Source organism: Mycena indigotica (genome assembly GCF_014461135.1).
Source record: "Mycena indigotica strain 171206Taipei chromosome Unknown Mind.scaff0001, whole genome shotgun sequence".
Taxonomy (NCBI): domain Eukaryota; kingdom Fungi; phylum Basidiomycota; class Agaricomycetes; order Agaricales; family Mycenaceae; genus Mycena; species Mycena indigotica.
In genome coordinates this window covers 3,071,940-3,088,960 of record NW_023503000.1, presented here as the reverse complement: position 1 = coordinate 3,088,960, position 17,021 = coordinate 3,071,940, and the positions used below count along the sequence as shown (strand labels likewise).

General features: G+C 49.2%; 2 protein-coding genes across 2 annotated transcripts; both read right to left on the bottom strand.

Moving 5' to 3' along the window:
• Positions 1–2: 2 nt before the first annotated feature.
• MIND_00089800 (uncharacterized protein) lies at positions 3–2,005 on the bottom strand (the record flags this gene model as incomplete). The annotated part of the gene is made up of 5 exons (XM_037357852.1): positions 3–104; positions 147–608; positions 657–1,334; positions 1,381–1,606; positions 1,650–2,005. 5 exons carry the CDS (start codon positions 2,003–2,005, stop codon positions 3–5), a joined length of 1,824 nt encoding a protein of 607 aa, XP_037225762.1.
• Positions 2,006–3,975: 1,970 nt separating this feature from the next.
• MIND_00089700 (Chromosome segregation protein) lies at positions 3,976–7,797 on the bottom strand (the record flags this gene model as incomplete). The annotated part of the gene is made up of 15 exons (XM_037357851.1): positions 7,718–7,797; positions 7,548–7,665; positions 7,342–7,493; positions 7,182–7,293; positions 6,952–7,135; positions 6,721–6,901; positions 6,215–6,669; positions 5,666–6,166; positions 5,499–5,617; positions 5,249–5,449; positions 5,124–5,215; positions 4,485–5,074; positions 4,295–4,435; positions 4,032–4,243; positions 3,976–3,978 (listed from the first exon to the last, which is right to left on the bottom strand). Exons 1-15 carry the CDS (start codon positions 7,783–7,785, stop codon positions 3,976–3,978), a joined length of 3,129 nt encoding a protein of 1,042 aa, XP_037225761.1. The 5' UTR covers positions 7,786–7,797.
• Positions 7,798–17,021: the final 9,224 nt, after the last annotated feature.

The window sequence follows — 17,021 nt, the reverse complement described above, 5'->3', positions numbered from 1 at the left end:
AGTTACTCGTGACGAGAAAGCCATGTTCGCCAACGACTGTCACTTTGATATTTTGGTTCTTTCATGCCTTGAAGATAGGCGTTCCTTTGTCCGAGTGCAGTTAACTGTATATAAGGTTGCTGCCCCAACCAAGAGGCTTCACGTACGGAAAGATTACCCGAGGGGCGGAAGTCTTGAGGCAAGAGAAAGAACTCATAGGATCGGTATAATCTTGGTGTCGCAAAGATATACCGTCCCACTGACCGCGACGACCAGGAGTTTGGGGACACATTGGATCCATTAGGGCAAAGGCGGAAAAGAATGGCGTCGTCCTCTGGATCATGTCGGCCCTGATTAATTCTGAAAGCTTGGGGTAACGCTTCGCCAGGAAACCCATACATGTACGATAGCATCCAAGCATTGTCGCCAGGTTGACCTTCCCATGTGTCGTGTTTAGGGAATCGATCGGTCTCGTCGAGTACTTTGTCGGGGGCGAAATCTGTCCGCATCCAACACTGTGGGTTGAGATCAAGTTTGTCTTTGGCCCATTTAGCTGCACGGGAGGACATGAGTTCTGCATGGGTCATCACTCGAGTGACGGGTAATGGGAGGTTGAGATAGAAAGGTAACTGATAAGATATTAGCACACAAGCTCGCGTGAAACAAAGCGAACAAACACTAGAAATCACGCATTCGTTTAATGCCTCAGAAATGACAGTGTGGTCAGCTTCAAGAACAGGAGCCGCCCCGAAAGAACTGCCAACGAGTCTTGCGTAGCCGCCCACATGGTCATACACAGCCAGCTCCCCAAAGTGGTTTCCAATCACAGTTAAGCCCAGTATATCGTCATACTCGACGTTGGAAAATGCCCACAACGCTGGTGCATGAACATCGTCGTCTTTCCAGGTCAGAGCTGATGTCGAATGGGGGTTAAGCGGTTGTTTGGGGAGCGCAAAGATGGCGAACGACGGCCTGACTCCGAAAAACCAATTAAGTGTTGAAATCCATATGACGCGGGTGCCAGACTGGCTCGTTCTCAGACGGAAAAGTGGGGTACCAGCATTGGCGTATGGGACAAAATTTTCGGCATTGATGCGTTTTAGCACGATGCCATGGCTGTCCTCACTGAGAGTCAGGAATTGAACGTCACATTGCGCGATGATAGCCAACTGCAAGTACGTGGGGTCGCAATGCTGGCAAATAGTGACTTCATGGATGTGATCCTCTTCATCTTGGAGCTCCAAGAGGCGAAGGAATAATAACCTATCGCCCTCACGGCGATAAAATTCGAGTGCGTTGAAACGGACGATAACAAGAGTATCCTCGGTCCACATTGTCATCAGGTGGGGTACACTCTGCGAGGGCATGAGTAAGATAACTGGTAAAGCCGATATAGCTTACACGACGGCTAAGAATGTCCAGACCACCAGGCGGAGGTTCGATGTTAAGGATAGATCCAGTTTTCCAGTTGACTATATGTGGCTCGTTCAATGCTTCCCGGATTGCACACCCAACCCAAGCATCGTGAAGCATAAGAACATGTGATGAACCGATGAGACTATATTCGTGAGTGAAGACAACACGGTCAGATTTTCTCTTCAATGACACAACGTATAGGGCTGTGGAGCTGGAAACTGTCAGCAAACCTTTCCGTGCGAAGTCGACCTCACGGATTCATTAAACCAAGAGCAATAATGATTCCAGACTGTTGGATTTCCAACTTGGCTGTCTTTACTTGAGCAGGAAGATATATTTGAACGACAGGGGAATGGCCCCCATTGAGGCTTAAGGCGCGGGTCAGATCCCAGCATTGCAGGGTGCTAACTTGGTGGTCGGACGAAGCAACAATTAGCCACCTTGAAGATGCGAGCCCAACCCATTGGATGCTCCGAGGAAGTTGTGTCCGCCAAGCATGTGAAATAATTGGACTTGAGTCTTTGCGACGAGATAGGGTCGAAATCCTGCGAGCAAGTGTCTCAAGCGTTGCGGCATCGAAGGTGGTGTAGTTCATCAGCGAAGGCGGCATAGGTTTGTCGTAGAAGCAGCGCTTGAATAGGCGAATCCATAAGGCTCTGGTTTGGCCATGCTCTTGTAAAAGTCGACATGCCTGATATATTGTGGTGAACCAACGTCTATGAGTAAGAAACAATACCTGGCGGAGGGATAGTATGTCCGTTATGTCGAGCCAGGTATACAGCAACGAGATAAGTTCTGCGGGTAGCTCAAGGAGCATTATCCTTAACGAACGAACACGGTTTGTTCGTTTGTCGCAGAAGTGACTCATGAGACCCATCAGTCCCGTGATGAGCACCACACCTTCGGCCCGACAATCAGCTTGTGCTTCGGCTTCAGCGTGTACCACTGGGTATGGCTATAATGTCCCAGTTTGGGACTCTGGAGTATGATCACAGGAGTACATACTCAGAGCAGGGTGTACTTAATATCTTGACTCTGACAGTGATACATATCACGATCATGTCAGTCTTCTCAAGCTTACTTAAGCATCTATGAATCGCCACCTCGTGACCTGTCATCACTCTTTGCTTGCTCCCTACCCGCCATGCTATTACAAAAATGCGAGACTTTTTCTAAGGAGATGACGCGGATGTCCGAGTCACCTTCAGCTATGTCTAAGACTTGGACTCACTATAAGGGCAGTCGTCTCATCTCAGCATTTCTCAAGCTTCTCAGCTCAGCTCTTCTATACTCTCTACTGCCGGCGGTGGACTACTATTCATTCTATATCCTATAATGGCATAGTACTACTCAGCTCTGGGATGAACTCCCAGATCTCGATTTTGCATTGCCTTTACCGGCCACATTCACGGAAACAGACGTATGCGACTATTCAGGACTTGCATTTTTCATTATGTGTTTTTAGGCAATTGACATATACAACTCGATCTACTCGGAGGCATGTTGAGGAGGTTTCAAACATATCCCCCCTTTATCTCAACACACTGTAGGTGTTAACTCTCTTCAAAGGCTCTTAAGCTTAGAATGACAGTGATTCCGAACGTGCGCCCTTCTGGTGGATCGAACCGTCGGCGGGCGCCAACCCTAACTCGAAGAGCCTGGGGGTTGCGTATGTTCCTACTCGGTCCAAGGACAAGACTATGGTATTGCGAAATGCTCTCGAGTTATTCGGTAGACGTCATTTCCGAAACATACAGCTCATCATTAACTCGCCTATAGCTTACCTAGTCACCGTACTACGCCTTCAAGGCATCCCCGCCTCTCGCCAACAAGATATGGCGACCTTGGTACAAAACCTACATCTCATCGGCTCACGTTTGTGCCAAAGGTGGGATGTCATTGACTCCGCCACGTACCTGGTGGCCTGGAGTCTTATGAGTGACTCAACGCTCGATGCCGCTTTGGCCATGAGTCTTCCCGGCGGACCCGGCCACATCAACAAAATCAGCGGTGTGCCCCATGCCTGGGATACATTAAACCAGCTTTTGCCCTCAGCGGGGATCGATTGGACAAAGCCATCACCCCGTCAACTAGAAGACATGTCTTGTCGCTTTTGGGCATTGTGCGGAGGCCAATGCCGCGGCTTTGGCCTGGTGGGTTTACTTTTGTCGTTTTGTTTTATTCTTATCACAAGAGGAACAGGCTTGAGGCGTGGCCACACGGAGGCAACTACAGCACACTGGCTTTCCAGCACAAACGCGGCCTGGTCGCCATGTGCGACAACTGCCGCTACATCATGAGAGCGCTATGTGCACAGTCAGGCTATTCCCAGCCAATCCAAATCAGGGACGCGCCCGGGCCGGAAGAGACGACCTGCACCGCAGAGAATTGCAAGAATTCGGTGAAGGGTGTTTCATTCGAATGCAATTATTGTCGGGAGTACTTCTACTGCTCCCAACCCCCACGACCACAATTGCAAGCCCCGGAACATTAAATACCGACAGTAACATGTATTATTATCCTTGAATTGAAACAGGACGAACTGCTGCAAACTTGATTTTACAATGCGCAAATATATAATTACTAGTATATCATTAGTCCGTGTCCACTAGCTGAATTTCCTTTATTAGATGTACCTCCATATCAATTGGCTGCGTCTCCTCCCACTCCTCTGGCAGATCTGGCTGTGATTCTATCACCGACGAAGCGTCCAGCATTGACACGTCTGAATCTTGCGACTCGACTGCCGTCTCAGACTCGGATAACTTGGACTTTCGTGAACTTGAGAGCATGCCAAACAGTGTCGTCTGTTTCGGCCCTTCCTTCTTCTCTTTGGCCTTAGGCCCACCTGAGAACCATCGTAAGAAGAAAGCTACCAAACAACTGACCAACGACATACGCTTAGTCTTTGGCGCATCCTCAGCCGCGTCAACCTTCTCAAAGAAGCTGTCGCTTTTTTCGATCCGGTTGCTGCTGCCCTTGGTCCCGAACGGATTCCGCTTAGCGTCAGTCCCGTTTTTGCGCGCAAAAGGGTTGACTTCTGCAATGCCAGTCAGACGACAGAGAATAAGAGAAAGGATGAGACACACTCTGTTTGGGCGGCGGCATAGCAATGTCTTGCGACGACGAGAAATCCTCCAAATCGTCACGCTTCCGCTTGGTTTCAGGGACAAACGCAGCCGGATCGTCCATTAATGCGGCAAATCGCGTCGTCTCTTTGACAGGAATGGCTGGCGCAAGACCTGGTCGTGATATTGCCGGTGGAGGCGCAAAGTTCTGGAACGCATTGGTAGGCGCTGATGAACTCGCATACCCATGATCAGCTAATGGACGAGGAAGCGGGTCTTGTCTTGTCCACTGCCGCCTTTTTTCGCGCGCAAGAACAAGCCGGTCTTCCTCCTCAACCTCGCGGATGCTTTTCAGTGCCTGTATCTTTTCCATCAGCCCCTCAAATTTGTAGAAATGCGCGATCTTGATAACAGAGTCGAGGAAGAGCGGATTATGGATCAGTTTCGCGAGTTCAATGGCACGCGCGGTCTGGTTGAGTTTGCAGGCTCCTTGGATCAGCAACACGAGGTCCTTGTCCATCGATTGCTCGGCCTTGGTGATTTCGGCGCTCGTTAGCTCGTCGTCCAAACCGTCCCGCATAATCTCGACAAGGATCGCATTTCTTTCAAGCCTTGATAAAATGTCAGTAGAAGTATTCAAACGGGGGACGACAACATTACTTTTCCTCTGCCCTGTTTTCACTAGTGAATGGCATCTCGATGGGCAACTCTTGTGGCGGGGGCAGCGGGTTCTTGGGATATGGATCTTGTCCCTGCAAGGCATTAGATCAAATTTCGTATTCAACAAAAGAAGGGAATAAACCCGCCTTCAGAATGAAACACAGAAGGGTGCTGCCGAAAATACTGATTGGCCAGTACGACTCGTCCTTGCCCTTCTTCCGTTCCAGCCTTTCTGTGTCCATTATCCGTGCCCAGGACGCATGATGTGGCACTCGGAATTTTGTCAACACATGGATGCGGCCCGTGGTATCGAACATGGCGGGTGCCTAAGACCAAAGCTATCAAGGACAAGTTCAGGAAAGTAGAAAAACTTACGCCTTCTTCCGTGATGCCAACCCATTTCAGTGTCGCCTTCTTAGGCAGCGGAAGGAAGCCTCTTTGTCGGACACTGAAGTCCTCAAAGTTGATAAGACTGTAAGAGAGATTTTGGAAGCCTAGAACAGAATGAGTCTGTAGAACGAGCATGGTTAGGATCGAATTACCATCAATGGTCGTCGAACCAGCTCTGTGAACAACAAAGACCCATTCGTGACCAGCGACCATAGTCACGACATCCCCACCCAAACCTATGATTCGCCTCTCTCGACCGGTACCGCTCAGGAAAATCAAAGCGCCATCCACCGTGGCAACAACAACATTCCCGAAACCATCGACATCTGTGTCATTTGCATTTCTTGTGCTCCCTCGAGGCGGAAAACCGCCAGCTGTGATTCCAAGGATATGAGATGATGGGGTATACGTCCAATCAGACAAGGCGCTGTCCTCCAGATACGGCTTGAACAACACCTGTGACGGCTCGCTGCTGCTGCCGAAGACAACACCCCGTTCGCCCAGATAGCCTAGGTTGTACCCCACATCATCCCGAAACTTGATAGATTTGCGCTTCGATTCATTGAACAACTTGACCTCGATAAACTTGTGTTCTTGTTCTTCTGCCAGTGCTGGGACAGCCGTGCTTTCAATGTAGCCCAACCCGTTGATAGCTAAGAGATGTCAACAGTCAGATCAAAGGTCCATAATACCACTTCTACTTAGGAATCGTTTCGTCTGTGACAACGGAGTCTCGCCAGGCTGAAATGGCGGCTGGGCTTTGGTGACATTGACTACAAATGCGTATGAGTCAGAGTCGCAGGTGAGAAAGGACAACTTGCCCATTTCTCTTATCCTGTTTTCATTGTCGTCTTCGTCGTCGGTCTCCTCCAGATCGACGTCAATGGGCGCTGGACCATCTTCCGTGTCATCACCGTCGTCTACGAGATCGTTTAAAGCATTGAAATCCGTCAGAACCTCATCCATTGCTTTTTCCGGCAGCTTCTTGGCCACAGGCACTACCACAACAGGAGCAATCGGATCGGGGTGCGATTTTGGGATAGCGTCTGGCAATATTTCGAAGGTACCGTCACTCATTACCCACGCCAATAAGTTAGCAATTGGTGAGAAAGCGAGACGGTGGACGAAGCCGCTGTTTGGGGTTTGACTATCATGGCTGAAACTGTGTTATGAGAGCTGCCAGTGCAAGGTCGTCGTTGCATCACACCTTATGATGATCTTGTGGCTCGCTATATCCCAAATGTCGATAGCGGGTGGCTTGGACTGATTGGAGGTCGCAAGGTATGCGCCATTTGGCGAAACGGCGAGAGCTGTCACGGGCCCAGAGCGTTTGGTGTTCACATATGTCCTGTCTTCCTTCCAATCCGACCGCCGAACCGAAACGACGGCTGTGAGCGTTTAAGCCCATACCAACAAATAATTATGAAGAGAAACCTACATCGACTGCGGGAAGCCACGAAAAAGTAGTCGCCAGACGGATGCCAGACTGCAGAACAGTCGAAGAGGAATTCTTTTATCGTCGTGTCTGTGATTGTTGGTAGAAGGGGCAGGTGTTGGAGTTTAGTGGGCGTTTTGTCAGAGGTGTCCCAAACAATAATTTCACCATCGCATCCAGAGGTGGTCTGACAAAGTTAGCTAGTTCTGTGAAATGATAGACGGATGGCACACCAGTAAATGCTCTTTTGGGTGCCATGTAATTTGGCGCATCGCCTTTCTGTGTGCCTCCACTTTCTGCAGATTCAGCGTGTCGTTCAAATCCACCAGAATCAAAAATAAGTCGCTGTTTCCGAACTCGTCAAAACCCACGTCGTCAAACAACAAGACTCACTCTGAGCCCACAGCGGCGAATTTCGAAGAGGGATTGACTGCAACGCATCTTGCTGACAGCGCCCCCGCTGCTACTACACCCTCGAGCAAAGTCTCGTGCTTCTTATATCTTCTAACGACTCCGTCTCCGCTTGCAGCCAGCCAGCAGTCAACCTAATAGTGGATGTCACTTCCTACAAACAAGGCCAATTAAAGGGTGGCACGCACCGATGCAGCAACACAGTTTATGCCTCCATTTGACTCTATATCAGTTGCGCCGCCACGATCGTCTTTCGTCAGCTCCCATGCGCGCAAAACGTTCTCCTTTTCTCCCGTGTATATGCGTCTGTCCACAAGCAATGAACCCTGATACTTCGATGGCAAGAATCAACACTAACGTTCCGTCAAGAGAGAAGGCCAAACATGTAAACTCCCCAGGATGGGTTTTCAGAGTAGTGTCAGGCATCGTCGACGCGTGAGAAGAGGAAAGGTTACAGACGCGTGACGTCACGCGTTGAGTAAACACAGTAATTTAATTTTTTTGGAAAAATCACCTTGCTTGCAAGGTCCCTGCCCGGTGACTACTGTACATGATGATGTAATGTCGATCAGACAAACAAAGATAAACTAACCCGAAGACACTGACCAAAAACCCAAAACCTTCGTAGAAAACCTCGAGCAACATACACCGCCTCCTCTGTACTTTGTCATCTAGTTGTGTAATGTAATGTAGCGTAATTATCAATTAGTAAAATCGAGTTGCTCGTGTTATCAAGCCGTCAGAGTTCAATGATCGACAGAGACTTCCTATTGGAAATGTTCTTTCGACAAAGCTATTGCCCTCACTCCTTTCCATCTTTACATTGACGCGTTCTCCTCCACAACCGTCAGGAATAACGTAAGCGTATTTACCTATATTGTTCGTTTCTCCATAGATATCGGGCCCGATGACGACGACACGAACCGCAACTAATCCAATGCTGCAAATCGCCTTCGTCTTCGGATCCATATATGCGTCCAACGGATAAAGTTTGCTGGGCGGTATGAAACACTTCTCCCCAAAGTCCGTGTGCACTAGCAGAGGCTCGAATAGCTGGTTAGGATAAACCATTCTTTGCAGCTCTATGTAGCCACAGTTCCCTGCTTGGATGGCCTCGACTCCGGTTTGGGTGGCGGCATTGGACTGATGAAATTTGACGTCAAGTCGTCGGGAGACAAGTTCGCGTCTGCATAGCCATTCTGGACTAGGCCGATAAGATGGAATTATTTGAGAACGGCTTTCGCGTGAACCGGTGTCGATTCTGACGTCGACGCACAGAACCTGGATCTTGGAGATATCAGCGCGAAGTTCCCACTAAGATATTCAGTGAATGGCACCGTTTCTTGCCCATTACTTGGTGTTGTCTGATCGTCAACTTTATGTAGTTGCTTTCGATGATTTCGTTGTCTTACTCACCATTTTCACCTCCAACGCTCCAACAATTTTGAGGTTAGGGCTGAGAAAGATTCTGCGTATAATGGTTCCTCGTTTGTCTTGGTAGGCGCCTCGGATAATGATGATTTGATCACCAAGGATGAAGTGCCGACGAAGGGACGCTATGTCCACGTCCAAAAAATCGTCGTTCTGCTTTTTTACCCGGACTGTTACCGCACCCATTTCACTCCGCATGCTATCGACGATGCTGTCCCCCCATACCTCTGACCTCGACCCTTTCTCCTTCGATTGGTTGAAGATCGTGCGCAAAAAGATGACGTTGGATGCATCGTAGCGGCACAGACACTACATCGTTCGGATGCCACGGGTTTGAGGAGTTCTTGTACTAGAGCGGCGGATTCGCTGTTGATGATTTCCCCTTGGCTGAAGACCCGCACGTGCAGTCAAGGTATCTGGAAAGTCGATGATATAACCCCCGTTTGGAGAACATGGGTGGTTGGAGGTGAAGCCAACACGTGTACCTGGGGACAATTCCATGCCAGGTAGGTGTGTTACAATGCTGCCAAGTAAGAGAGAGTTCGACTGTTGCCACCGATTCAACATTGTTTGTGGTGGGCTTAAACCGATTAGAGAGACGCAGTCTTCGATGGCGCAATGAGCGGATAGCTTGAATCTTTGCAATATTCCTTCACTTGATTCGGCCAAGAAAAATTCGTGGTCTTCAAGAAGAATCCATTGGCCCCTGGAGAGCTTTCCTAGGTTGAATTGGAGTTGCGTCCACCCGATATTGCCAAGCGTGTGGGTGTGTGCTGAATTTGGGCCCCTCGGACTCGTCAACCGGTCGGATTGGACCATAGAACGTGCATCTACCGTGTTGCAGTTGAAGGCATAGGAAGAAATAGATTTTCGCGGACGTACTGCTTTGCCGCGTCACCGTATAGTTTTCCATTTCTCGTATCATTTCTCTCACAACTGGGACCTGGAATCCAGCAATAATTTGTTTCTAGCCTTAGGGAAGAAGTAGGGAAGCGAGTGATCATACAAGAGAGAAAGGAGTCATTGGCACGTGGTCAGTCTAAAATTAATTTTTTATGTTCATCTACAATCTCTGATAACGAGTTTGCGTTGCAATCGTGCAGGCATCTAATCTCGCGTCCTCGTCCCGAAGTTGCAGCGAAGGGTGAACTGTGAATAATTTCACATCAAACTCTCTTAAAATCCGGATGTTATCTCGGCCATGGCTTCTTGAAAGAGCGACATACGCATTGAAGGCCGTTAATTTCCCTGAAGGTGGTGGCGCCAAGTCAATGACGACGTGTTCTATAGTTTGACCTTGTGCTTTATAGTCCGTAAAGGAGTAGCCTGGTGTCATGGCGTATTGCCGTCGTGATTGTACTGGGTTCTTGTGGAGTGATCACTTCAAATTTCGCCACCGATGGTACAATGGGTATCACACCTGTTTCAAGGCCTTCGAAGGGGGGGAAAGTGCTATGATGAGGCTTGAATAAAACGACCGCTGGCGGGTACTTTAAGACGGTATCACCTGTTGTTGGATCTTCGTGGAGCGGCAGAGGCTCTCGATAGTCGAGGACGATATCTTTCACGGTCCCTCCAGTGCCGTTTGCTAACTCTGCTTCAGTAGAGATATTCCAGAGTACCATTGCTTCCATACCAATGGCAATTTGGAGTTCGTCCGGCAAACGATTGGATTTCTTAGTACTGATACTAACCACGGCTAGCCTTTGCCAAGCGTTTAGCTGACCCCCACCTTTGCTTACTCGATCTTCGCTTGGTGAGCGATATACACGATGCCCTGTTTGCGCTGTATGTTTTCTCAGGGATTGGGTGTTCCACAGCGTTCTTGCACTGTGTCGTGGAGTAACCAGATATGCCTTGTCCCATGGGGGGGGATTTCCAGTCCACTGGGGTGCTCTTCGGACTATCGATGAGCAGAGTTTCCAATAAGTCCATATCTTCGCCAGTGCATGCCCCGACGCGCAGTCGCTTGAGCAGCGCCATCCAGCCAGGATCTGTGATTCGTCGCTGCTCAGTCAGAGTGACCACGGTTGTAAACTGGCGATAGAGTAATAGGCCTTCGCTGCAGACTTGTGAGTCACCGTAGAACAAAGCTTGCTGAATGCTGCCAACCGGAGGAAATTGGTGAAGATCTCCGACCAATATCACGTTAACCAGGCCAAACGCGTCCGATGGGAGTGCCTCTTTTCTATCTTGCTTTATAACACCCATGATCTGTGAGAGAAGGACTAGAATTTTTTTCGTGAGCATTGAAAACTCGTCGATGACAAGATACTTGGTGGGACCAATGTTTCTTTGGCGTTTCGCTTGTGTCGCATCTGATCCTCGAGGTTTCGTGTCGCCGAAACCAATACCAGCCCAGCTGTGAACGGTTTGTCCCCCAAACATGCTCGCCGCAACCCCTGTTGTGGCTGTCAGGGCTAGCATTTCCCGAGCATGAAGTTGGTCAAAGGTTCTAGCAATCGCACCAAGAGCAACTGTTTTCCCCGTCCCTCCTTCTCCACGGATGATCATCAGCAACTGTTCGGGCTTTCTGCCAGCCAGAGTCTCGCGAAGGTGGTCCGCGACAATGTTGTGAGCTCGTCGTTGTTCTTGGTTTAACTCGGGCCCAATTGTCTCCCGGGAATCTGAAGTTATGTCCGTGATTGTGCCCAAGTTGCGTCCTTGATCACTACCAGAAACTGGAGGGTCGATGTCCATAGAGCCTGAAAGCGGCATGATGTTTGTGTCGCCCATAGTCAACGGTACATGCGGTGTAAACGCGTCGCTCTTGACATATGCAGCTACTGTTTTGGCCCATTGTGCGTATGTTGACATGTCTGCTAGTGTTGCTTGACGAACGTGAGGTTGAGGAGTAACTCGCGTATACTCATCGGAAAATATACCTTTTCGCAGGGCGACATCAAGGGCTTGCTGGCCATATAAACGTTCCCGAGGTCCTTGTTGTGCCTGCCGAGCACATTGTATCTCAGCCTCGGTTGGTTCTTGTGCCACGAAAACTGTTGAAGCAACACCTTGATTATTTGCTGACTGGACGACGGGTTCTGATGTCCTCGAACCCTCATTGTTTGCAGACCCCGACCTATCCTTCTGGCGACGAGCAGCGTGATCCGAGCATTCGTAGAAATACTGGATATTGATTAGGATCTGGTGTTGCTCCGCTGTCGCGTCGAGCGCAAAACTTTTCAAACGCAGCGGTGAAAGTAGGTTCTCCGCCTGGCAAGTCTCGTAATGAACGCCACGGCTTCAAAAGCATCAGCATTTGCGCACTGTAATACTCACCGGCCACCCCAACACTTTTACGTGCAAACCATTGTCCCATGAAATGTAAATTGACTTCCTGGCTTTTTGCTCGGAAGATGCGACAATGACCCTTTCGCTTTGCTCCTTCACGATAGGGTACGCGAATGCTAGGGGGTCTTCCGCCCCTGTTCCGGCTGGTGGGTGGCGGTTCTGTTGCTACTGGGATATCGTCAATGTCCATTGCATCTTCTTGCTGTGTCGCTGCAGGAGGCGCGGATTCTGGTGGAGCGTCGGTGTCTGCTGCAGGTTCTAGTAGAGCGTTCGGAGCTTCTGTATTCGCTGTCTTGGAGCGTGGTGTGTTGAGCATCTTGCCATCGTATGTGAGAGTGAAATAGTCGTAAAGATTCATGTTTTCCAACTGGTCGCCACGGTCCGTGTACTCTTTGAGTTGATCCTTTAGAATGAATGTTCCGTCTGAGTTGCGTGTTAATGTAGATTTTTCATTCTGTTCACTGGATTAGAATCGTTCTTCAGAACGACAGATGACATACCGGTTCGTCCTCTGTCATTTCCGAAGTCATTGTGGAGAGTAACCTATCGTTTTCGCTGTAAAATGAGTGCAATCAGTGCTAAGTTTCAGGTCAAAGACAACACCTACGAAGCAACCATAAGATATGGAAATACCTGACGAGTTGCGCTGTCATGCGGTCCCAATAAATCCGAATATAGGTATGAGAGATATATCGATCTCCCCAACCCATCAAATATCCCACAACCTCCGGTCCGCTAAATTCTTGTTGACGGTTGAGTACATTAGCACACGCTTGAACCAGCCGTTTGTTCTTGTCCAAGTTGCGTTTTGTCTCGCTAAGTTTTTCCTGGAATTGGATGGCTTTGGCCATCAACGCGGATGCATTTGCTGCTTGGATTTGTCGCTTTGCGATATACAGTGTGATGTAGAAGGTGATGTCTTTGGTTTCAGCTCCATTGGTGATTAGTTTCATGTCGTGGTTGGCCCTCGTGATTTGCAGTAGTGTTGGATTCCAGGCGTTGATGAAGCGATACAATCGCTTTGGCCCCCAGTCTCCCGTCTCTGTGACCCAATCGTCTTCGGCGGTCCGCCATGGTGCTCTTCGTTTGCACTCAAAACGACCATTTTTCGCTTTGAGACAAGTTTCCAGCTTACAGTCATGAACTTGCACCACACGTGCAAGACGGGCTTCGGCAGCAGCGGCCCGAGCCGGGTAATTTGGCTTTCGTGGATCTTCGGGCCGAGAAAATGCGAGATTTTTCTTGGCTGGCAGCTTCATCAGCGTGTCTCCCGTGGTTCCGATATGTGCGCATGTGTTCCTCGATATGAACGCGCATTTTTTTGCTCGAAATTGTTCCGATAACAGAGCCTCTTTCATCATTTGGGCGGTTGGTGCACCACGGAGCCAAAAAAGGACATGAAAATGCAGGGAGCCGCGAGCTTGTGCCTCCACAGTGCCGATGTAACCGTTGACGTAGCCTACTATGCCACAGCGGCGTTCGATTCCACCGTGTGGATTAACCTTGATACCAAAAACCTCCTCCAGAATGACTCGAATAAATAAGTGGAAAAATTCAGCGGAAGCGAAGGGATCACCCGCAATGGTTTTGAGACGAAAGTTGCTGTCTGGGCCTGCCGTCGCCATGAAGTTATCGAGATCGATTTCTACCCCAGCCAGGACTTGCGCAATGGGATCGCTAGTGTCGGAAAGATTGAAGGTTGCCCAGATGGTTGGAGGATTAAACCGCAAAGACATCCCCCATACTTGAGCACGAATGCTGATTCGGCTCTCATCGGTACCTGTAACCCGTGCACGAACAGCTGTAATATGTTTGCGAAAGGTCAAGATGGTGGGATTGCTGATTGGTTGTTTGCGTTCTTCTTCCCTGCTTGCTTTCAAAAAGTCTTCTGCGGTGAGTCGTTGGAAGGCATCTTGGTTTTGAAAAAAGGTCTTGAAATCCAGCTGTAGGCATGCTGAACGACAGACCTCTCGTTTAACTTGAACCCCGAAGGCTTGAAACATAAAATACAAGTCCTTTCGAAAGCCCGTCGTCATATTGCAGTGCCCATCGAACATGTTCCTCGTCATGACACTTGGTCCTGGCGATCGACTTCAATCCCGCCGAGGCCATATGGAAAGAGGAGGGGGAATGTACCAAGAAGATGATTGGCGTCCAATGGTCCACCAGTTGTTCGCTGACCATTGACCTCTCGTGGATATTCGTTCACAAATTGATTGCCAGGGCGGACTGCATACTTGCGAGTCTCTTCCAGGTGCTAGGTTTTTCGTTGCCGCAGCAAATAACTCCTCACTATTAATGGAATCAGCAGATATATCTATAGCCCCATGAGGCTGGAGAGGAATAACATCGCATTCTAGCCATTGTGTTAGTATGGGGAAGACAGGCCGCTGAAGTTCGCTTACCATATTTTCCTTGGTCATCATGATTTTCATTGTCTAGACTATCCACCGGCAATAAATCAATGGGAAAGAAATGAGTGAAATGGCAGATGCTGCATGAGGACGACCTACCGTGTCGCTGGCCAAGTCGCGCTCTTCTGCTTCATTGACTTGAGTATCTGCGCCATCATCCGCATCGGATGGCACATAACCACCATGTTCACGAGCTATGACCGAAGCATCTTCTGTATATCGAGCTGTTGTTGTTAGCTCCTCTGGTACGCCGTGTTCGGGGAGTTCTGCAAGGCGTTCCGAGGAAATTTCGATGTTGGCATATAACGGGTTGTTGGCTTGAAGCCACACTAATGCGTCGTGAACCCTTCTTCGCTGTACCTCGAACATCTTCGGAAGGACAAACAAAGGTACATTCTTTGCCCCGACGAACGTGACAGAAATTGTCGCAGCCAAAATGCCGATAGGACGAGGCATTAGGTTGCCGGTAACCATTTCCTCGATGAGGGTAGGATTCAGTCTGTAGGTCGAGACATTGCCTCGCATTCCAGTTTTCATGGTGTCGACGTCCCAGGCATCGCTTCCGGCCTTCTTTGGGAAAAGTTTGACGACGAAAAGCCACCGGAAAATAAAGTCCAACAAGTAGTAGTTCAGGCAGGTTAAGAATGGACAACACAGATGGAACTTGGCCAATCCACATGTTGTTTGCGAGGGACAAAGGAGGGCGCAATCGAAGAACAAGTTTGGCGCGACATTTGAGACATAAGAAATGAGGAGGAGCCTGACCCAGTGCCGGTTGGTGAAGGAGCATGCCTCTATAAAGAACATGGGCACTATGTGGATGTGTTGGCGCCAGATAAGTAGGGTTGGGAATGTCGTCTGGTTCGCACACGACCAATTCCTGAAGAAATAATCTTCTAGCACAGACGAGACAGACCCCCTTCTTCAGTGCTGCATTCCCAGTCCGCTCAATGGCCCTCAAGTATTGTCAGTGAATTGCTAATGAACAAGAAGTGCCCTACCGTGCAATACAATCGTGCAGGACATTGTCGCTTACTGGCTGAAGAAAGGGTCCCTCGATCAATGCTTGAAGGTCGCCTTGATTTATGTTCTGAGTGGGCTGGATAATTTCAGCAACTTTTCGTCGTTTGCGTGGTCGAGAAGATAGATCATTTCTCGGGCCTCGCTTGCTACCTAGGCACGTCGACGCTGACTCTATAATTTGGTGAATTTGTTCCGTTGAAAGATTTGAAGCAAATCGGAGCAGTTGCTCGCGTTTGCGACGCGTTTTGGTGCCTGGTTGTATTGCCTCGAGTACACCAATTATTTGGGGAATTGTGTGGTTTTGCAACGCGTCTTCGAGGACTGAAAAGGGTCAATGGATGCACAACGACAATAAAACACGCGTACTTCGATAGGACATGAGATATGAAGTTCCCCTCCCCGTGTTTAAATGCTTTTTTCGAAATCGCTCGCTTTGTCAATCGTCTTGTAAGCGATGTGGACGCGTTAGTGCTCATGATCTCAGTCATCGGCTTGAAATGGAAGTCCCTGGTCAATTCGCAATACGCGTTACATACATACACAGGTAAAGGTTTTGTGGGTCGAATTTACTCAGAACAAGTCAGCAAACATTTCCCAGCCATCGAAGTCGCGCGACATACCTGTCCTCCTTCACCTTCGAGTATTTCCCCGCGCTTGATACTCCCACACATATACACATTCAGTCTGTTGGTGACCAGTATTGAACTGGAAGAGGCCTTGAAGAGGCCCTTCGCGATTTACCCTTCATTCAGAAAAGTCGCGGGTCTTACGTCTGAATATTGAGTAGAGTCAGTACTAGTTGTAACTCATAAGAAGAAGAAAACCAGAGCAGCCCGTGTTTTATTGCCTTTCTCTCGAAAGGAATTGGTCCAAGTCAACGAGCTTCAACATCACATGACTAATGAGTCAGCAGTAACGCAGACGTGACCGTGACCAGCTTTTGACCGACCCACATTCAATGGACATTCTTGAACCCACTGCCGTGTCCTCGTTCACCCAAGCGATACAGGAATCTGTGTCGGCGGAGATAGAACGTCTTCCTGAGGTTCTTTTTGCCTTTAGTGCTTACCAGCCATTGACACTCACTCTTTTTATCAGGACCATCCGACTTACACTTGTTTGCTTTACCCCACCTCCGGCACTACCTCTACGTTCGTAGAGGTTCCCTGTCATTATGGTGCTCGAGCTGCAGCTAGCCCGTATGACCTGGACATCATGCGGTGGATTGGTCTCGGGACAAGCGGTGATGCATCCTCTTATGACCAAGACGAGCAGGCAATAACTGTCCACCATTGGCCTCTCGATGACCCGCAGCCGCTGAAACGCTCTTATACGGTCTTTGCCGCTCCACAGACCGTTGCGGATCACAAAACTACCAGTAAAAGTCAACCCATCAACGCTATGGTCCATAGCATGGTTTCGACCTCAACTTCTCTCGCGCCATGGCGCGGCAACATTCTCGTTTCTCGCAGCTCTTCGCATCATGGTCGTAAATCCAAA